The 22378-nt window shown below is 47.0% G+C and overlaps 1 protein-coding gene across 1 annotated transcript in view; it reads right to left on the bottom strand.

Moving 5' to 3' along the window:
- lrp5 (low density lipoprotein receptor-related protein 5) overlaps positions 1 to 22378 on the bottom strand; it is a 46930-nt gene that overhangs the window by 2528 nt on the left and 22024 nt on the right. The window contains 18 exon segments of the mRNA XM_069162426.1: positions 2 to 290; positions 923 to 1020; positions 1103 to 1245; positions 1337 to 1576; positions 1671 to 1781; positions 2835 to 3071; positions 3256 to 3381; positions 3483 to 3692; positions 4134 to 4324; positions 4473 to 4678; positions 5195 to 5391; positions 6442 to 6619; positions 7399 to 7547; positions 9089 to 9273; positions 10071 to 10315; positions 10671 to 10806; positions 12074 to 12227; positions 12313 to 12529. Coding sequence (XP_069018527.1) covers positions 2 to 290; positions 923 to 1020; positions 1103 to 1245; positions 1337 to 1576; positions 1671 to 1781; positions 2835 to 3071; positions 3256 to 3381; positions 3483 to 3692; positions 4134 to 4324; positions 4473 to 4678; positions 5195 to 5391; positions 6442 to 6619; positions 7399 to 7547; positions 9089 to 9273; positions 10071 to 10315; positions 10671 to 10806; positions 12074 to 12227; positions 12313 to 12529 — 3312 coding nt within the window.

The raw sequence follows: 22378 nt of genomic DNA, 5'->3' as shown, positions 1-22378 counted from the left end.
GGCACAGGTGGAAGTAGGAGCGCTCGGTGGAGGGGGACGGGGGGCAGCTCTCCTCCGCCGACATGTACTGAGAGCGGGGGGTGGGGGGTGGAGGGTACGGGTCCGAGTCTGAGTTCAGGTCCATGTAGTACTTGTTGTGTTTGCCGTGGCTGCCGTGGCCCGAGGCCTTCCAGCGGCCCGCCGACGACGCCAGCCCAGCCGGCGGGTGGTGGGGGGTGTAGTCGCTGTCGCAGACGTCGGTGCTGCACGGCGTCGTGGGTGGAGCGGCGCCACGGACCGGGTGGTACGGTCTGAGGGGGAGGAGACACAGAGACATCAGGATTCAGCTTCACTTCCCACTAACTAACTAACTAACTAACTAACTAACTAACTAACTAACTAACTAACTTACTAACTAACTACGTGTGAGGGGGAGGAGCCAGAGAGACATCAGGATACATCTTCACTTCAATCTCATCTTCATCTGAGCTCCATCATCACTAACTAACTAACTATCGAACTAACTAACCAACTACCTACTAACTGATTCAGAGGTCTCCTCCACATCAAGTGCTCCGCCCTCCAAAAAACACCACTATTGACTTCTGGGTATTGAAGTCCTAAATTCAGGCCTCCCACCAACATGTGCAGCTTTTACAGAGAACACCAAAAATAAACAAATAAACCAAAATAAATACAATAAATAAACCAAAGCAGCAAAAACATCAGATTATCATCTGTTCATGTTCTCTGACGTCACATTAATGTCTGACATCAGTTTATGGAGCTGAAGATCTTCAGAAGGACGACGTAGTTTCATTGAATTCACATCGTCACATTGTTCTCATATGTTCAGTTCAGCCGTCAGATCAGCTGCATGTCTGTCACGTGTGTGTGTGTGTGTGTGTGTGTGTGTGTGTGTGTGTGTGTGTGAGAGAGAGACCTGTATGATCGGGTGGTGGAGGGACTGTTGGAGGAGTAGAAGATCTCTGTGTTGTAGAGGGAGCGGTCGGTGGCCGGGGACGGAGGAGGGTTCAGGATCTGCAAACACAAAACATTCGATGTCATGTGACTGACGGTGTGAGCAGACAGTGTGTGTGTGTGTGAGTGTGTGAGTGTGTACCTGTGGGTAGAAGGCTCCCTTGGTAGAGGATGAGCTGCTGGAAGAAGCTCCTGTTACGTGGTTCCTGTCGTAGAGCGGCGCTCCGCTGCTGCTGCTCCCCATCAGGCTGACGGAGCTCATCATGGACTTCCCACAGGAGATCCCTGCACACATTCAGAACAGTTCACTGACGCCGTCCACGCCGGGAGGGTTTTTGAAATGTGGCGCCGCTGGCCGGCGTGCGTCCGATCTCACCTTGGAAGGTGCCGTGCTGAGAGCCGCTGGGGGCGATGAAGTTGAGCGGCACGTGGGGCGTCCCGCTGATATACTCGTGGGGGAACGTCCCGCTGGGCCCTTTGTAGCGCCGACACACCACCCGCTGGCACACGAAGTAAGCGCCCCCGATCACGAACACCAGCATGATGATGGCGATGACCGGGCCGATGGTGTTGGGCCCGGTGTTCGGGATGCCGCTGGAGGGAGGAGACACGTACTCTGCACATGGAGAGGGAGGATGCCGAGTCAGCGAACAGTTTACTGACAGAAAAAAACAGCTGATGTCGTCTGGATAAACGAGGGTTTGTTTTACCGCAGGCGAGCTCGTCCGATCCGTCGAGACAGTCGGAGTAGTTGTCGCACTGCTGCTTCTTGGTGATGCACTGGTTGTCACTACAGCGGAACTGGTTGGGAGGGCAGATGGCTGGAGGAGGAGGAGGAGGAAGAGAAGGAGGAGGAGGAGGAGGAAGAGGAGGAGGGGCACATGTGGAGATCTCTGTCAGTTTCTTACTCACGATCCTCAAAGTTAAACTCCATCACGGTCGTTATCATCATCGGTAGAATGTAACTCAAGCGTTGAAAGTACAACCGAGCGAAAACAGACACGCCCCCAAAGAGGCCTATTTACTAATGAATGAGGGATTATTTTCAGATGGACCTCCAGAAAACTAATAAGAAGGAGTGACTTTAGCTAACAACACCGAGATAACTGATGGACACATTTTATTCACTTTGGATTTGATGAGAGAAGTTGAATGGGAGTCTATGGAGCCGGAGGCTTTTTGGAGCCGACCTCTAGTGGCACTCGCTGGTATTGCAGCTGAAGACACTTCTGCATCGGCCTCAATTTTCAGAACCGGAAACTACGAACACTTTTATATTCAGTCTGCAGGAGAAACGGCAGCTTCACCACCACTCAGCTGATTATGAACTTTATTGCCATGATGAGGAGCTGACAGGAGACTGTAGCTGCTGACGGTTGAACGTCACCTGATCTCATGTTCAGTCCGTCCAGGATGTTGCAGTTTTTTTGTGATTGTTGTGATCAAAAATGTTGAATTCAACACAGACCTACTGGATGCACAAAAACAAAGTGCAGTCTCTTACAACTGGAAGTGTGTATAAAACTAATTTAATATACAGTAATATGTAATCACCTTCATTTATAATCAGTATTTAATTACATCATTTGAATGTGAAGACCACATTTCCTCCAAAGCCTAACACTTCCGTTTTTTCCATCCATCCCGGTTTCCTTCGGTGCTCAGAGTTTGTTTTAATGCAGAGAGGAGAGGAGAACCGTGCTGATTGTAAATGAGGAGTTATTTGTGACAATAAAGCGAGTTTTGTCAGAAAAGACTTAATTTATGCCGTAATACCGCGGGAATAAAAAAAAAAAACTACTCCCACAAATATTGCAGAGATTGCTTTAACTTGTGTTGATTATTTGGAGGGAGAGTTTAATGCGTGGACCTACTTTCACAGTCCTGCTCATCAGAGTGATCCGCACAGTCGGGTTCCCCGTTGCAGCGCTGCTGAGCGTCGATGCAACCTCCTTTGTCACACTGGAACTGGAAGGCGGAGCAGATGGGGCAGTTGTCTTCGTCGCTGTTGTCGTCACATTCGGGGAAGCCGTCGCAGCGCCAGGCCATGGGGATACAGTCGATGTCCCCCGTGGAGCAGGTGAACTGCTCCGAGGAGCAGGTGGGAGGCTCTGAGGGAGGAAGAGGAGGGGAGGAAGACGGGTCACGTCACATGCTGACGGGAAACAGACGGGTAGTCGTACACAGAATCTGTAACCTCCGTCTCAAACAATCAGCGTCCGTCCTCTCTGCTTTCACCATCCAACAGAAGTGAATATGTGTGGGTGCACTCGGATGCTGCTGTGAGTTGTTCACCTCCACAGTGCAGCAGGTCCTGCAGTAACACCAGGTACATCGGGCAGGAGCAGCGCGGGGTTCCGTCGCCCTTGGCGATGCAGATGTGAGAACAGCCCCCGTTGTCGCGGGAACAAGGGTGGGATGCTGGAGAGAAGGGAGAGTCGTTACTAGACAGGCACACACTTTAATTCAATAAACATATATACGTATGTAAATGTGTCAGTGAGGGATGCGGAGGTCTGTACCGAACTCCTGCGGGTCCATCTCCTCCACGGCGTAGATGGAGGTCAGGTACGATATCCGTCCCTGGATGCGCGTGCGTCCGTCTCCGCTCAGCTTGTCGACCCTTTCGATCATCTGCTGCTGCCGGTCGATCCAGAACAGATGATCCCCCAGAACGGTCAAACCCATCGGCTGAAGGATGTTTGAATCCTGCAGGACGATGCGATTGGCTCCTGCGAGAGATGCAACGACGTTGTGAGGAGGAGACGGGAGCGCATCCTGACCTACTCTGGATTTTGGAGGCTGATTCCCACAACGATATTTGACAGTTCATTTTAAAAGGTTGATTTACGATGTGGCGGCACATGACTATGAATAAATAAAGCATTGGGAGTCTGGCTTCACGTGATTCTAGGATCTCAATCTAAAGATAGTTTCCCGTCTGCTTGAAGAGCCGGTCGACATGCTGCTCTAAATAAATGTAGCCATTCAACAAATCTATCAAACTTGTGTTGAGGTTTCTCGCTGCGTAAACGATGACAGCTGAGATATCCGAGCTGTTTATCATTCCTCGTCATATTGTGTATATCTTCTATATTATTAAACATCTGGTGGTGCTGCTCTGTATTCTTTACAGTAAAATGTGCATTAATACACTGAATGAATGAGCTCACCTGTCAGGTCGCTGCTCTCGATGCGTTTAAGGTCAGCGTCGACCCAGAACAGTTTTCCCAGCTTGTTGTCCAGCGCCAGAGCGACGGGCCGGATGAGGCCGGTGGTGAACAGACACTCTCTCTCCGTCCCGTCCAGACTGGCTCCTTCGATCTTCGCCGAGCGCTCCTGCACGGTGGTGAAGTACATGTACCTGCAGAGAGGACACACGGGTTGATAGAAACCGCTGCTCTCTGCGTCCCTGAGATACTGCAGCACATTCACTTTTTTGACGTCATCTTGTATCGTGAATGAGCTTTTATTTTGAAGGGCCAACTGCCGCCTCTGAACTAAACTCTCACCCTTTCTCGGCGTTGACCACGATGGCCCGGGGCTTGTCCAGGTTGTCCTTGACGACCACACCCACGGTGTGACTGTCCATCCTCTGGATGTTGATGGTGTTGGTGGTCTCGCAGGTCCAGTAGATGTGGCGGCTGTAGGGGTCCAGACTCAGGTCGTGGAGCTGGTTGTCCGCCGGTTGAGCAGTGCTGCTCACGATCATCGAAGACTGGAGGGACAAACAGGAAGGTCGAGATGTTCAATGTGAAGAGTTACTGCCAGCAGGTCTATGAGTGGAGCTGCAGTGTTGATCAGTCAGACACAGTTGACGTGATGTACTGACCTACAGAGACAGTTAATACTGAAGAGGACGTCACATCCACTGTTAGTTTGACTGTATAGTTCCAGATGTTGTGCTTGTGTTCCAGATGTTGTGCTTGTGTTCCAGATGTTGTGCTTGTGTACTAACTCTCTACTCTGAGTACATCAGTGTGTTCACACTGTCAGTACAGAAACATCAGAACACTACAAGTACCAGGATGAAGCACTCCAAAAAAAGAAGTGTGAAACTCCACTTTCCACCCTAAAAGGTCACCATCTTGGCTCCGTAGAGGAAGGGGGCGGGGCCATAAATAATTTTCAAATTAAAAGCTCTGATGAAGCTGCAGCTGTTCCTGAACACTAAAGTGTTTCTTTTTCACTGCTGCTGCTGGACAGAAGAATCATGCTATCAGCGTGCGGTTACCATGGTTCCATCGTCTCTGGCCCTGCGTATGTTCTGCCGTCCGTCCAGCCAGTAGACGAGCCGGTCCAGCGGGTCGTAGCTGACGGCTCGGACGTTCCTCAGGACGTGGATGGGCAGGATGATGTCGGGACTCTGCTCTCCTAAAACCATCCGGCTGATGCTGGCCTTCTGACTGAAGAGCAGGAAACTAGAGGGAGCTGCAGGCGGAGGGTGGGGTGGTTGGGTGGGGGGAGGGGGAGAAGGAATGGAGAGGGTGGGGGAGGGGGGTTGGGAGTGAGTGGTGAGTGATGAGAGGACGCCATGTTATTTCTGGCACAACGTGAGCTGCATATTGTGAAATACAAAGACACACACACACTCAAACATGTACACACACTCACACACACACGCACGCACGCACGCACACACACACACACACACACACACACACACACACACACACACACACACACACACACAGAGGATTTGCAGAGGACTCTCAATCTTTGGTTTCACAGTCTGTCTGCTGAGAAGAACAAACTGAAGTTCTTTGTTTTATTTTCTGCTGTTTTCATTCGTTTACAGCTGCAGCAGAAGTTCAGGGAAAGAAAGGGTCCATCACGGAGCATCTTCATCATCATCGTCATCATCATCATCATCATCATCACTGTTCTTCAGCTCAACCGTCACAAAACATCTCCCAACGAGGTGAAATCATTTCTTGTGTTTCCAAATGAAAAAGCTAATTTCTGAGTTGTTCTGTTGGTCCTTGACAATAAAAGGAGAAAATAACTCACGAAGGCTAAAACTTTTGCAAATACTTTAATGTTTGTGGTAAAAACATGGATGACATTTAAGAATTAGTGAACTATTTTATAGGGAGAGGAGAGAAGCTAACTGAATCTGTTCCCTCTCACTAACAATAGATTATTCTCCACCTCACTGCAGACACAGACCTTTATTCTGAACAGGATTATATCAGAGACATGTGTCCTCTGTTCTATTAATACACTTGATCACATTCACCCAATGTTGATCAATGATTAACATTAAAGCCCTCCAGCAGCTGAGAGGACATCGTTGCTGCTCTTACACAGTAATGGAGATAATGAATGAGTGAGAACAGCGAGTCTGAGCTGAGGATGAGATGACAGACACTTCAGAGAACAGCAGCACTGCTGTATTTTACGGCTTCGTTTAAAGCCACCGGCGGCATTTATCAAAGGAGGGGTTCATTATTATCAAGTTTCATGCAGCTCTGTACTCACAGCTGCAGTTTCGTCCATCGGGGTTCAAGGTGTAGTGGGAGGCACAGCGGCACTGGGCCCCGGCGGGCGTGGCCAAGCACAGGTGAGCACAGTTACCGTTGTTGTGAGAGCACTCGTTGGTTCCGTCCTGACGGGAGGAGTGAAACACCAGGATGTCCAGCATCAGCTCCAGCTGGCCCTGAGGACGCATTGAAGAGACAGTGAGGACGCAGTGAGGACACAGTGAAGAGACAGTGAGGACGCAGTGAAAAGACAGTGAAGAGACAGTGAGGACGCAGTCAGGACACAGTGAGGACACAGTGAAGAGACAGTGAGGACACAGTGAGGAGACATTGAAGAGACAGGGAAGAGACAGTGAGGACGCAGTGAAGAGACAGTAAGGACGCAGTAAGGACACAGTGAGGAGACAGGTAGGACGCAGTGAGGACACAGTGAGGAGACAGTGAGGACACAGTAAGGAGACAGTGAAGAGACAGTTAGGATGCAGTGAAGAGACAGTAAGGACGCAGTGAGGACACAGTGAGGAGACAGTGAGGATGCAGTGAGGACACAGTGAAGAGACAGTGAGGAGACAGGGAGGACGCAGTGAGCACGCAGTGAGAACGCAGTGAAGAGACAGTGAGGATACAGTGAGCACGCAGTGAGGAAACAGTGAAGAGACGGTAAGGACGCAGTGAGGACACAGTGAAGAGACAGTGAGGAAGCAGTGAGGAGAGTGAGGACGCAGTGAGGAGACAGTGAAGAGAGTGAAGAGGCAGTGATGATGCAGTGAGGAGACAGTGAGGATGCAGTAAGGATGCAGTGAGGAGACAGTGAAGAGGCAGTGAGGAGACAGTGACGAGACAGTGAGGAGACAGTGAGGACGCAGTGAGGAGACCAAGGTGAGATGGCGGTGCTGCTCGGCATCTCAGGTCAGATTACACTTTAAGACAACGATAAAAGGAAGTGGTTCCTCACCTGCAGCACCACGGTGCGGTTCAGTCCGCTGCGTTTGTCGGCCCGCTCGATGCTGCGCAGGTTGAAATCTGTCCAGTAGATGAAGTCCCGGTACTGAGTCAGACCGAAGGGGTGAGGGAGGTCGTCCACGATGATCTCCCTCTGAAGGCCTGCGGGAGACAAGACAACATCTGTAACACCTGCAGCTCAGATCATCACAACTATAATAAATAATGCAAATAATCAGTCAATCAGGCTGAAATAATAACTGGTACTGATGATAAGGTGGTATATTGGATGGATGACTTTGGACAAAGGAACTTCTCTCAAATGTGAGTTGCGACTCAGCCTCATGGTGGCACCAGAGGTCCTACAGCTGCTGGTTTTTTTGCAGCGAAACCTTCAACAACAAATCTTCCGCAATTCTCCTACATTAGTCTGAGACGTGATTCAGACAAAGAAAAACAAAGAGACAGAGGCAGTAACTGTTCGTGGTGAAAACAGTAAGGACATCTGTGTCGACTTTAGAAAGCTCGGTTTTCCCGTTGCCCCTGAACACACACTGAGACTCAGGTTTTGGTGTCACCGATTCCACATGTTGGAAACATTCCGGGTCCATGTTGACCTGATTCATCAATCGCTGTCATGTTCATGAAACCAGTTTGAGATGATATTTAATGGTGCATCATCCTGTCGTGAAGAAGATGGTAAACTGTGGCACAAAGGAATGCACACAGTGAACAACAGCACTCAGACAGGCTGTGGCCTTCAGACTGTGGTTGTCCTCAGTGAGCCAGCAGCAGCCTGGATGGAGACACGAGGCAGGTCGGATCCACGGATTCATGCTGCTGGATCTGACCTACATCTGCAGCCTCAGCAGAATCAGAAGATCCAGGAGATGATTTCCATCTTCAGCTGCCAGTTCTGGTGAGCCTGTTGCCGCCGCGGCCTCACGTTTCTCTTCTTGGCCGACACCAGTGGAACCCGGTGTTGTCTTCCTCAGTTTTGGATGCGATGTTCGCTCTGAGCTGACAGTTGTACAGAGTGCCAGCCTGAGTTAGCGTAGCCTTTCTGTCAGCTCAGAGCAGCCTGACCAGGCTCCTCTGACCTCTGACCTCTGTCCACACAGCTGCTGCTCACTGGACGTGTTGTGTGTGTGTAAAAGTCCCAGCAGGTTCAGAAACACTCCGACTGATGTTTGATGTGAACATGAAGCTCCTGACCTCAGTCTGAAGGAGTTTACTCTGCTGCCACATGATTGGCTGATCGGATAACTACACGAACAAGTGCTCCTAATAAAGTGCTCAGAGTCTGTTAAAGACGAAAATAGATAAAATATTAAGTTGTAATCTCGTCAGTTGTTTTTGTTGATAAAAGTTAAACCACCTATCATGTAGAACCACACTTGACTGATGGCTCACAGTATCGCTGGACGTGTAATTCCGCCCATATCTTCTGGATCTGTTTTATTTTTATTTAGTTATTCAGATTTTGTGTGTTTTAATATCTACAAACTTATGTGTGTTATTGGTGTCCTGGCCGTGCATGAGGCCTGTTGCACGGGAGAGAGTGTGTGTGTGTGTGTGTGTGTGTGTGTGTGTGTGTGTGTGTGTGTGTGTGTGTGTGTGTGTGTGTGTGTCTGTGTGTGTGTGTGTGTGTGTGTGTGTGTGTGTGTGTGTGTGTGTGTGTGTGTCTGTGTGTGTGTTCACACCTTGCATGTTGGTGCTTTCGATCATGCACGTGTCCAGGTCAGTCCAGTACAGCCGATGGTCCACATAGTCGATGGTCAGTCCGTTGGCCCGACCCACTTTGTCCACCAAGGTAGTGATGGTGCTGCCGTCCATGTAGGCTCTGGCAATGCGAGGCCGACCCCCCCACTCTGTCCAGTACATGTAGCTGCAGAGACAAAAACGGTTTCAGCCCGACACACACACAGGAGTTTTTCCACCTCTGGATGTGAAAACGTGGTGCTTTCATGAAAACCTGTTTTACTCCGAGACAATATTTATTCAATTAGATCATTGATTCTAGACGGGGAACCTGTTTCCACTTTGTAAACTTCAAGTTCAATAAAATACGTTTTATTGTCTCGTGTCAGAGCACCGTGTTGCGAACATGAAGTGACATCACATGCCCCGGGCAGCCGTGCTGAAAGCCCAGGGCCATGACATCATCGAGACATCATCAAGACATCAATGTGGGCCCGCAGGCACAGGTATACACACACACACACACACACACACACACACAGGTACACACACACACACACACACACACACACACACACACACACACACACACACACACACACACACACACGCAAGCACACATGCACACACTGATCTGTTCCTGGCTTTAATAGCATCGTCTCTCTCAGATGGAGCTGGCGGGGTAAAGAGGTGGGACGCTGGCTGTTGTTCCAACATACCAACACGATGACATCGTTAAACTCTCCCTACCTGAACCGGGTGAAGAGACTCGCTGCATGAAGTCATTGGCCCGACTCACACCAGTGAAAGACATGAACCCGGGGCACAGTGCTGCTGTGTGACGTCCACTGTTCTGACTCTTTGTTTTCATACGTTCTGCTTTATTCACTGGTTCGTGTCAGAAGTGGACCTTCGGGACCATCAGGACCACGTCAACAACGTATAAAGACAGTAAGAGGGACAGTTTGTGAGCTACTGTCTTACCCATTAGCCGGGTCCAGCGCCAGTGACCGCGGGTTGTCCAAAGAGCGCGGGTTGTCGAGGTCCTTACAGACCACAACCTGTCGGTACTGGCCGTCCAGCCGAGCCACCTCGATGCGGTTGGTTCCCGTATCCGCCCAGAAGATGTTACGACCCATCCAGTCCACCGCCATGCCTTCTGGGTAGTCGAGTCCAAACTCTATGACGTGTTCTACAGAGCTGCCGTTCATGTACGCTCTGCTGATGGTCTGAGGGACAGACAGAGGAGGGATGGGACGTTGAGGACAGGACGACAGAGAGACAGACAGAGGAGGGAGGCGACGGTGAGGACGGACGACAGAGAGACAGACAGAGGAGGGAGGCGACGGTGAGGACGGACGACAGAGAGACAGACAGAGGAGGGAGGGGACGTTGAGGACAGGACGACAGAGAGACAGACAGAGGAGGGAGGGGACGTTGAGGACAGGACGACAGAGAGACAGACAGAGGAAGGAAGGGACGTTGAGGACAGGATGACAGAGGGACAGACAGAGGAGGGAGGGGACGTGAGGACAGGACGACAGAGGGACAGAAGCGACACGCTGACATAGCTTCAGTCCAAACCTTTGCCTGGATGTCTGTCCAGTATATTCTCCTCTCGGAGACATCGAAGTCCAGAGCAGAGGCTTCCTTCACTCCCGTCAGAGGAATGGCCACGTCGTTGCTGTTGGTCCCCAGAGAGATGCTCCTGATGTTGTCCCTGAGGACAAAACAGCATCAGAGAATCTTATTAAAAAACAAAACAAAACAAAAAAGAACTGCTTTTATTTCTTTCTAATTCAAGTTTCGACCTCACCAAAGAGGAAAGTGTGCGACTGGAACAAGTCCGAGCTCGAAAAAAGAAACAAAAGAAACAAAAACAAAACTGTTCAACTTTCCTTCCACTTTAGTCTCTGTGTTGTTCACAGTGACGATGATCAAACATCCACCAATCAGAACTATTTAGAGAAATCTGATCTAATGGAAATGTGCCGAAATGTTTTCTTGGGTATGAATTATTGACTCTATTGTGTTAGAAACACACATCAGTGTGATCAATATTCTAACTGAATATTCAGAGCAGAACGATGCCGGTCATTTTAAGAACCTGGACTTTTTATTTGATGACGCTAAGCAGGAAAAAAAAAGACAAGTGAACTTGACTTGATTGAGACTTGATTTAGAGCACAGCACACATTTACCGTAGTTACAGACTCTAATGATTAGAAGTGAAAACACTCACTGGAGTACAGCGCGTCAGAGATAACATAAACAATGTCTCAGATATTTCTACCCTGCAGAGACTCGTCACCTCACGTTGGAGAGTCAGTCGCTGTGTTCCAGAAGACTTACTTCCCTCAGTTCACTAATAAATAGTGATCTTACATGTCAGGACTCTTGTGTAATACCTGAATATCGACAGAGTATTGTTGTTTCAAATCAGACACTGTTGTTCTGCACTGACAGGAAATGACCTCAACATGTGAACACATCATCCTCAAAAATATCTGCAGCTTTAATTATTTTACCCAGAAATCAACGTGTTTTTGTGTTTTCTGTTTAACACTCAATAAACACTCTGATTCTTCTGTCCAGCAGCAGCAGTGGAAAAGAAACACTTTTGTGTTCAAGAACAGCTGCAGCTTCCTCAGACGCTTTAATTTGAAAATCCTTTACGTCGGTGGCCCCGCCCCCTTCCTCTTCAGAGCCAATATGGTGACTGTTTATGGTGGAAAGTGTCCAGAGTTTCACACTTCTTTTTTTTTTTTTGGACCGTTTTCAGTGCATCATCCTGGTACTTGTAGTGTTCGGCACTCAGAATAGTGAGTGTTAGTAGACAAGCACAACATCTGGATCACAAGTACAACACCTGGAACGCAGCATGCGTCTCAGATGCTTTGCGTCCAGCTCGTCGTTTGTTTTGAACTCGTATGAGGACACCATGTTAGTGGGTGTTTTTAGTCCCGCTGGCTGACAGGTCGGCGTACCTATTGGTGAAGAGCAGGAAGGCCTCGGGCACCACGCAGGTGTACAGGTCGGAGAGCAGCTCCATCCCCATGGGACAGGCGCAGCTGACCGCCTGCTGACGCCAGAAACAAAGATGGCTGCATCCGCCGTTGTCCGGCGCGCAGCCGTTCGTACCTGAGACACAGAGCAGAATATTCACATGTATTTCTCTGTACATCCCGCAGTTCAGAAAACAACCCGAGGAAGACGTCCACCTTACCGTACGTCTCCGTCACTTTCGTGGCCTTCAGCCCCATCAGGTCCGGCAGCTGATCGATGATGATCTCTCGTACGGCCGTGTCTTTGTGGACCCTCTCGATGCTGCGTCGCTGCCAGTCGGTCCAGTAGATGTAGTCGCCCAGCAGAGTGAAGCCGAAGATATGAGGCAGCTTGTCCTCCAGCAGAGTCTGTCTGTTACTGCCGTCCACACCGATCACCTGAGACGGGGACAGAAGGAGAAGAACAGGAGACTGTTAAAGTCCACATGCAAAACTCATTCTTACATCCTTACAGTCAGCTACACAACACATCTTAGATAGATTTTATATGGAGACAAAAAAAAAACAATGAAGCTGGAAAGTTAAAACATCTTCTAATGTGTCCAAGAATGTGGATCGAGACAGAAGCTACCAGCTGCATTGCTCATTTTCTTCAGTTGACCCTGAACTTTGACCTTCAGGAGAGGAGGAGTCAAAATGTTGTCCTGGAAGTAACAGAAGAAAACATATGACTGACTCTGCACTTCCACATTATTTAGTACGCCAGATTTAGCAGGTCCCAGTACACAGAATGTGACGTGTACTAGGCTGAAAACATCTGGATGTCCGACTACATCTGTTCGTATTTTGCAGTCTGCAGGACAGCGTGTTTCTCCAGCTGTTCCGACCCACAATCCTCTGCAGCGGAGGATACACCACATCGACTGAGCCGCTGAGAGAGTCGGTGGCGCTGATGCTCCGCCCAGGTGCAATTCACAACAGGAAGCAGAAGCAGTAAAAAAAAAAGAAGAAGAAGGACGTGTACTCGTTCCAAAACGCATTCCTTCACTCTGTGTTTAGTGTCAGTCATTTTATTATTAATTTTCATTGACACCGTAAATCTGTTTCCATTGAGGTATTAATGAATTTTAAGCATTATTGTTTGCTGTCCAAAGAGAGTTTAGGATCCACATCATATCAGAGTGCTAGAAGATAACGTGAGAACGTCTGAAAGCTGAAGCTGAACCTGAAGTGGACCTTTCAATGGGATAAATGATCCTCAGCACACAAACAAATTCACAGAGGATTGTCTCAAAAAGAAGAAATCAATCCCATCGATTTGAGAAAAAAAACCTCAAACATCTGCAGCTGAAGGAATGTTTTAAGGAGTGGTCATATTTCCATCAAACTGATGTCAGAGTCTGGTGGACAAAACACCTCGAAGACGTTAGTTCTGCTGAAGGAGGCGATACCTGGTGTTTGGATAATTTTTCTTTGTGGTGTTTTTTTTTTTACATACATCACCGTTATCTGGGGGCTCGGCTAAAAGGAGGATCAAATGTTTGCTTGTTCAAAAAAAAGAAAAGAAAAAAAGCCAATAGTCAAGCTGTGACGATGTCACGGTGCTCACTCTGACAGACAGCTCGGATTCTACAATATCTTTGTGTTAATGTTTGTTGGATCACCCAAAGATAAACACGCAGAGAAACACACAACATGAATACACACATAAGTGAATTGGTGTGTGTGTGTGTGTGTGTGTGTGTGTGTGTGTGTGTGTGTGCGCGAGAGCAAATCAGTCACAAGGTTGCTATTACAAGGATGTTGAAAACTGATACAAGCACCCCTGCCAACAAATCCCCCACAGTGTGTGTGTGTGTGTGTGTGTGTGTGTGTGTGTGTGTGTGTGTGTGTGTGTGTGTGTGTGTGTGTGTTTCTATAAGCAGAAATTGAGAGCTACAATTGACAAGGCTGCAATTAGACCTGGTGTCCAGCCCTCCTCCTCACCGCCTGTGCTATTACTGGAATGGCATCAACTGAAATAGACGCAGGCTTTTATTTTAGACACACTCCAGTCATACGCAGCCGGCATGAGTGTGTGTGTGTGTGTGTGTGTGTGTGTGTGTGTGTGTGTGTGTGTGTGTGTGTGTGTGTGTGTGTGTGTGTGTGTGTGTGTGTGTCTGTCACATGCTGCCTGAAGTTCCTCAGCGTGCCATGCCAGGGATTTCACAAATGGAAGGAATTCTGCCGGACAGACCGCTCGGAGGTGGACGAGTGTGTTGCAGCGAGCGTCCAGGCTGCAGCGAGAAAACTGCAGTTTTCAATAACATGATAATTACAAACTGTTCCTCTTTTTCTTTTACACTAACGCACATCATAAATGATTCTCAAATATTTATTTGGTATGTCTGTGATGATATTTCTTATTATTTATCAGGTGACCACCAAAAAGCGCAGACGCCAACAAATCAGGAAAACCTGCTCCAGCTGAGTTCTTGTCGGGTCCTTCGGCTACAGCACTGAATACTTCAAACAGATGTGTGTCGGTGTGTGTGTGTGTGTGTGTGTGTGTGTGTGTGTGTGTGTGTGTGTGTGTGTGTGTGTGTGTGTGTGTGTGTGTGTGTGTGTGTACACATGAACACAAAATCTACGTGGAGATGAATAAATGAAAGGTATGAAGGAGTATGTGCTGTATACGACTGCATATGGTGGACAGATATGCAAAAGAACATATTTCTGCCAAAGGAGGCAAAAATGTGACTCTGAGGCAACAAAGGGGAAAATTTACATCTGTTGATGTTGGCGTTGAAAAAACAATTGAAAAGCTTCCTTTCTGCCTGTAAATCACCTCCATCTGAAGGCCCCGTATCAAACAGGATCAGATGTTTTTCACATGACTGTCGGTATCAACTACATCCATAAAAACAGAGATGGTAAAGGACCTCTGTTCTGCACTGATCTACAATGAGGTTTTATTTCAGAAATAATCAACCCGACTCGAGCCGAGGTGACCCGTGCCTGACCTGAAGGAGGAGACAACCAACACATTTCATATTTGGTTCAATAACTCTGACTGTTCAGATGATCACGAGACGACTGATAAAACGTCTCCACGCTGCTCCAACCAGAAGAGATTGTGATGATTCAACATGTTTTTCAAATTGCAGTTTGTTCCGTTTGAGTTCCCAACATTTTTTAGTGTTTCCAGACAAGTAACTCTGAACAAACGTCCTCCGAGTGGCCTTCAACCTCAGCTGTTACGAAAACAAAGGATGTTTTAATCCAGCGCAATTCTTCTGATTGCAGACTTCCCTTCAGTTCTGAAGAATCTCTTTCAAATACATCAAATGTTTTCTGGTTCTGATTGTTAAGTTTATTTCATGTGTTTTTCATATGGAATGAAAAAAATAAAAATAAATTAAGTGCACATCTAAACTTTTTCATCACAAATCAACATCAGTGCCGCAATGATGTTGTGGAATGTGTGTGTGTGTGTGTGTGTGTGTGTGTGTGTGTGTGTGTGTGTCCACAAGTCTGAGAGGAAAACACAGGACCAGAGACTGAGGGACACACACACACACACACACACACACACACGCACGCACACACACACACACACACACACGCACACACACACACACATGCACACACAGGAAATGGTCAGTTGGGGGTTTAAACTCCTTGAGTCTCCATATGAGCCTTCAAACCAGAGCTGAAGACAACCACATATCCACTGAAAACAACGAGTACACAGTAAGAGGCTATAAAGGAAGTGGAAACGTTCCCGTGACAAAACATTTGACTAAATGTACAAGAGATTTAGATTAAATTCAGTCATCAAGATTTAACTTTTTTTTTTACCAGGATAATATCCAGAAAAGATGTGCGGTGTTGCTGCTGTGATGGGCAGCCGAGGATCCAGCTATCTGTTGGGTGAATACTCATTTAAATATCCATTCAGACGGTGGGGACGAGCAAACAGGAAAAAAAATAAACCATTCACTTTGATGGGCCTCAGATCCAAGGGAGGTTCCTGACCCCTCCACAAAACAACCATTCATTTATCACCGGGACACAATTAGACATGGCCATCCCAGTGAAAGGCTGGTGGAGAGACTCCCTTTCTCCTCCCTCTCCCCTTCTCTCTCCCACTCTTTCTCTGCGCTGACTTTTTCAGGAAGAATTATGCACCAGGAGTGTGATTTCTTTTTTCTTCCCCGTCTTTTTGCATTTTGGGTGTGAGAACGTCTCATTTCTTGATGGACAAGGGGGACAAAAAGGACAAAAAAAGATAGAAAGAAAGCAAACAGAAAAGCAACAAAGGTCTGATCGGACACGCAGGGAGAAGTCGGGCCGTCACAGGACAGTTCACATACACTCGCACACACACTTATTCTCTGATAAACAGAAAGAAACATACGGGATGAATGGAAACTGGAGGGAAACAGAAGGATCACACGGTGGTCGCCGAGAACCAGAAACCTCAGCGCCAACTGGGAATCCACTGAAACTTCTGACAGCCAACTGGGAGTCGATATGCAAAACTCAATGTGCTTCAACTCAATCACTATAATTTCCCTCCTAAAGTAACTCCATTATTTCAAGCTGTGGACGACTCACTCACAGACGACTGATGCAGAACTCTGAACCTGCTGAAACTGAAACAGTAAAATGTCACTGAGGCCGCTGATAACGCTGCTCAGTGCGAGCGGTAACCAGTGGTGACGTCGCCCGTTGGTTTGTGAACGTCATGAAGCCTCCAATTCGGATTTTGGTCGTCGCCATCTCGATAGTTCGGAGCGGTTTGAAGCAGGAAGTGACCATATTTGGTCGAGCTGGGGGATCTGACTGATCTGATTGGAAACCTGACGATACTACGTCCCACCCACCGATGGCTGTAACCTGACTGAACCACAGGCCTGTCAATCAAACAGACACGCCCCCGAAAACACTGAGACTAGTTGAATGGGAGTCTATGGAGCCGGAGATTTTTTTTGGAGTCAACCTCTAGTGGCACTCGGTGGTATTGCAGTTTATGGCCCTTCCGCTTTGGCCTCATTTTCTTGACCCGGAAGCTAGGAACACTTTTATATACAGTCTGTGGATCGGTTTATTCATCAGGGAATGACCCGCTCTCATTTGCACCAAAGACGAATAACACAACATTCATTGTCTGACTTATTTTTATGTCATTAAAAGAATATATTTTGGGATGTTCCCACCAAGTTTCCCAAGGGAACAAGAAATATACTGTTGCCGTGGTGACAATTAGAAAAGTTTGCTTCGCCCTGTTTTTCTGGGTTTTTTTCATGTCTGAACTAAAGAGGTCCATGTTCTGTCTCCAGCTGAGGCTCCGTTTTATTTCTTTACATTTTGTCATTTTCACACATGTTGTGTAAAAACTATGCAGCTCTTTATATCTCAGTGTTATCCGCCTCGGGGATGCTTTATTCTGCTATTTATTTTAACGTGTCTGGCTAATGCTACTTAATTCATGCAGCTGTATAACGCCTGTTGTGTTACATCCAGCATCCTTTAATGCCATATAGTCTTTAATCTTTTTCAAGATGTGGAAAGAACTTTTGTTTCCGGACATTGTTGAATGAATTCAACAAGAAAAAAATACAATAGATGTTGCAAGAGTTGTTGTTTTGTTTTTTGTTTTCTGTAATTCTACATGTGCTCACTAACATGGTGATGAATAAAAAAGGAATCTAAAATATTTAGCCTCTCTGCTCCTGACATATAAATGACCGGACCCTGGTCCTAAATGTTGCTGCTCTGCAGTTAAAAACACACATTCATGGCGCTGATCCAAACACAGAGAGAGATATCTGTTTCCTACACAAGCAAACACACAACGTAAAATCACCCTGGGAGTGATTAATTGTGTGAGTGAGTCTTTCATAACGGGAGCATTTCTCAGGAATGTACAACCTGACACTGGAGGATGACGAACTCAAGACGACAGGCCGCGGGTGTAAATGTGTCATCCTCTCCGCCGACGTTTTTATTGGACTTTGATGGTTGTCACCCAGAAGACGAACCACAAACACAAACTCTTTCATTCGTTTCAAAATGGAATAATTTAACAGAAAACTGATCCGGGTTTTACAAACGAAACAGTTTGACCATGAAAATATATAAAGTTAGATTTACACATTTGTGCATTACTTCCTGTCATGTGATATTTGTGACTTCGTCTTTTGTTTGTTCCTGCCACAGCTGATCTGTAGAAAAAGTTCCACGAATGAAGGATTCGCTGCGCTGTGGAACGTCTGGATACGACAGAATATGAGCGTATGGATTTTTAAAAGCGATTTATCTTTGAACATTATTCATTTAAGTATTGACATATTTGTCAATACGTCGACTTTGACCCTCTACGGTGTCTCACCCACGTGTGACACAGCAGAGACAAACACACACACAGCTGTGGGTTGGTAGCTTGCTCACCACAACAGTGCTTACATCAGACCACAATATTACACATTCTAATAGGAGACACAAGATCAGCCACAACACACACACACATACACACACACACACACACACACACACACACACACACACACACACACACACACACACACACACACACACACACACACACACACACACAGATGTGGGCCAGAGGCTGAGCTCCCAGAGGACAGGAGACATGCAGTTAATGTCTGTTGCAACAGGGAAGAGGAACCATCCAGCGGGGACAGAAAGAGGGAACAGGAGGAGAGAGAGCTGGCAGGTTGCCGTGGAAACTCTGAGCAACAACAGGTGTTTCTGTTATTTGTCTAACCTGAGAGCTGCGCGCACACAAGATTAATGGAAACTGCTCAAAGCAGAGCCTGAAGCTCGATCAGTCATCGTGTCACGACATCTCGACGTTCAGGTTGATGAATCATATCACAATAGTTGTCAGTTTATTATTTACACAGTTAAAACGAATGCAGTCTCTTCCAAGAGCATGATCGTTTTGGAAGATGCAGTTTGTCCTCCTGTTGGACTACATTGAACTATAGAGAGAGGCATTTCTGTTGTTTAGCTTACTGCCACTGATTTAAAAGGACAAAATAATGGAAACACAGGACTGGCTTCAACAATGCTTCGCCGCTCCACCTGATGCGCTGCAGCACGTTTCAGCAGCGTCCCAGAAGCAGCTCCCAGCTTCAGTAAATAAATACACACCAAGTCTATGTTAGACTGAAGCCACGTCAAGCTGCACGGAGCCGATCGGCCCGACAAGAAGTCAGAGACAGGAGCGGCAAGGTAAGGACATTTTCAAAATAAAACTCCCTGTTCAGACATCCATCACTTCACTGCATCAAAGTCTGCTCGCCTGGTATTTCAAGGAGGAAAAGAAATGTGTTCTCCTCCTGCTAACAGGCTGTATGTGAACTATAGAGCCCGATAATTACGAGGATGAGTTTTTTTAAACAACTAAAAACACAGCAAACGGTAATAACTTTGTCTGGAGGCTGCAGCCCAAAGTAGGAAATAACAACGACAAACACAAAACAGGCCAAACAGAAACCATTTAACTACTTTTAGGCGCTAGAAGCACAGAAATCCAGAAAACATAACCAAATGAGGAAGTCAGTAAAATCGTGCAGACAAAACGCTTCTGAACTGCTTCCATTATTCATTTTATCACACGGGGCTTTAGACGTCGTCCAAGAAGACGTCTTGTGGCGTAAAAGGTTTATTCCCCACTATTCTCTTAGTTGGTCTGTTGAGGTTAGTTCGGTTCGGGCCCAGCTGGACGGACATTCGTCCCTAACGACCTTGGCCTTAGATGGTAACCAATAGAAAAGCCCGTTAGAGGGCACAGCGCGTATGATACAGAATCAGTAGTTACTGGACGTAACTCCAGTTCTACGAGAACGTGCGTAGTCCTCTCACTGTAGCCCAGCTGGTTTCCGTCTTGGTGGTGTTGCTGACTGGGTTGCTGGGGAACCTTAAAGGGCTCAACGAAGCCTTTTAGAGGGCTTCGAACATACTCATAGAACTGGAGTTACGTCCAGTGACGACTATTTATCAGCTGTCCGTTGCAATTAAGAGGGCAGATTGATCCCAAAAGTAACAACCCTACAGATTCAAGGTCCCCGCCTTGTGTCCTATCACACAGACGGACAAACAACGCTCCACCCACCGACCTACGCAGGATTTAAAACAAACACACCCTTCGTGCTGAACCTAGCAGCAAGGCTGTAAACACCGGAGTGAGCCAAAGACCTGTCAAATGAAAGATCACAAATGAAGTCGTTAGTTAGGAGCTCTGTAGTGAGCCTAAAGGTATTTTTGCAGCTTGTTTATCTGGTCAGCGTATTAGTTTGAAAGTAGCTCCTCAGCTCGTAACCCATCAAAACGCCATCAAGTTGTGAATCCACACTTATTGTAATCACCACATCCAAGTATCGCTTGATGAAATAAGCTTTATTTTGGAGATTCAGGGCCACGAGGAGCGGCACAAAACAGCACGTATACCAGGTCAGGGTAAAAAACACTGCTTTATCCAAATGTCCGTTCCAGGCAGCTCATTTCTGCTTTTACTTTCAGACAGACTCAAAAACAAAACGACCCGCAGGGGAAAATCAGGAAGCTCATGCTTTCTGCTCCAATATACTGTTTCCCCTGAATCTCTACAGATATGGAGAGTGCAAAGTCAGCATGAGGTGCAATTAATGGGAAATACACCAAGATTGAAGAGTTTTTATATCTTCTCCGAATTAAAACATGCGATCAGTTTTTCCACATGATCTGTTCCCATCTTCCAGGCAAGCGAGGCTGGTTTCAAAACTGCACTTAAACACGGTCCTGGATTAAACCTGCTTTCCACCGCTGACATTAACAACCACGGTCGGTCTCCGTGGGTGTTGGACAGATTCAGCCTGTTTGGCTGCAGAAACAAGACACGGCCGAGGAGACGCGCTATTGAAACAAGGTGCAGGGCCTTAAGCAGGGGAAATTCCACTATACACACCTCCCTGCTGTCTGAGTTCCACCTCACACACACACACACACACACACACACACACACACACACACACACACACACACACACACACACACACAAGCAGTTACCATATGGCTCAAACAGTGTGACTGAATGGCGCTACGCATAGTCAATCTGCATAATCACAACAAAGCAGCCGTTTTATGTGTGAGTGCAGAGAAAGCAACACATCAGTCAAAGCTCTCTCACACACGCTGCTTTTTAAAGGAGGAGGCCTGTGCGGCAACTTCACAGGGCTTTTTCTTTTCCACAGACGAGGAGGTGGGGGTGGTGGGGCGCGGGAGGAGTCAGATTTCTTTAAAAAAAAAGACCTGAAAACACTGAGAGGAGAGGGGCAGAGGGAGGGCGAGGAGGAGGAGACAAGGAGAAGGGGAGAGGGGGAGCATTCCTCCACTGTTCTTGGAGAAACACTCGCTCTTTTATCATTTTCTCTGCTCTCTTTCAGGAGGTAAAATGCTGTGTGCTGTTCAGTTTTCAGCTGTTTGGCAGGATCGCTACACACACACACACACACACACACACACACACACACACACACACACACACACACACACACACACACACACACACACACTTAAGTAGACCTAACCCTCATTTAACCTTCAACCAAGTCTGCACCCGAAAATGTAATGATTTACATCATGAGGAGGAAGCCAAGTCCCCACAATGTAAGTGTATCAACAGAGTTATGTCTCCACGGTGGAGACACACACTCACACACACACACACACACACACACACCTATATAATACGCCAACACAAATAGCGGTGAAAATTTCCATGCATTGGTTCGAAGTGAATGTATTTATTGGAATTTCTTCAGGATCAAACTAAATTACTGGAAATCTTTGTGTTTGTTTCAGTCTTGTGTTTTTGTGATCTAAAACTAACGGCGCCGACAAACCATGACTGACTTTCTTTAAATTTACAGACCCTGGCTTCAAAAGACAGCTCAGTTACTCTCCAAACATCATGTGTTGTATAGGATGCTGGAGGCAGAACTGAATATCAAACCTTTATTGACCTTTTACTGAAAGATCAGGACGATCAGCTGAGTTAAGACGGACAGCATGAAGACTTTAAGGCTTGTCGTGATAAATAAAAGGTTTGTCCTTTAGAAGAGGGCTCAACATGTTCTAACAGTATTCATTTATAAAATAAGAGATTGAAGTGTGTGGATGCTTTGTGATTATTGCACATGCATTTAGCTGTGAATTCATCTTTGAATGCAGCTAACATGTCATTTCAGTATTTCTTATTCCATCATTTTCTTGATTTATTTCCAATATCACAAT

Source organism: Embiotoca jacksoni, unplaced genomic scaffold (genome assembly GCF_022577435.1).
Source record: "Embiotoca jacksoni isolate LCO1_2020_lvr unplaced genomic scaffold, fEmbJac1.0.p SCAF_3, whole genome shotgun sequence".
NCBI lineage: Eukaryota > Metazoa > Chordata > Actinopteri > Embiotocidae > Embiotoca > Embiotoca jacksoni.
The sequence above is the reverse complement of the archived record's forward strand: the minus strand, read 5'-3'. Positions and strand labels throughout refer to the sequence as shown.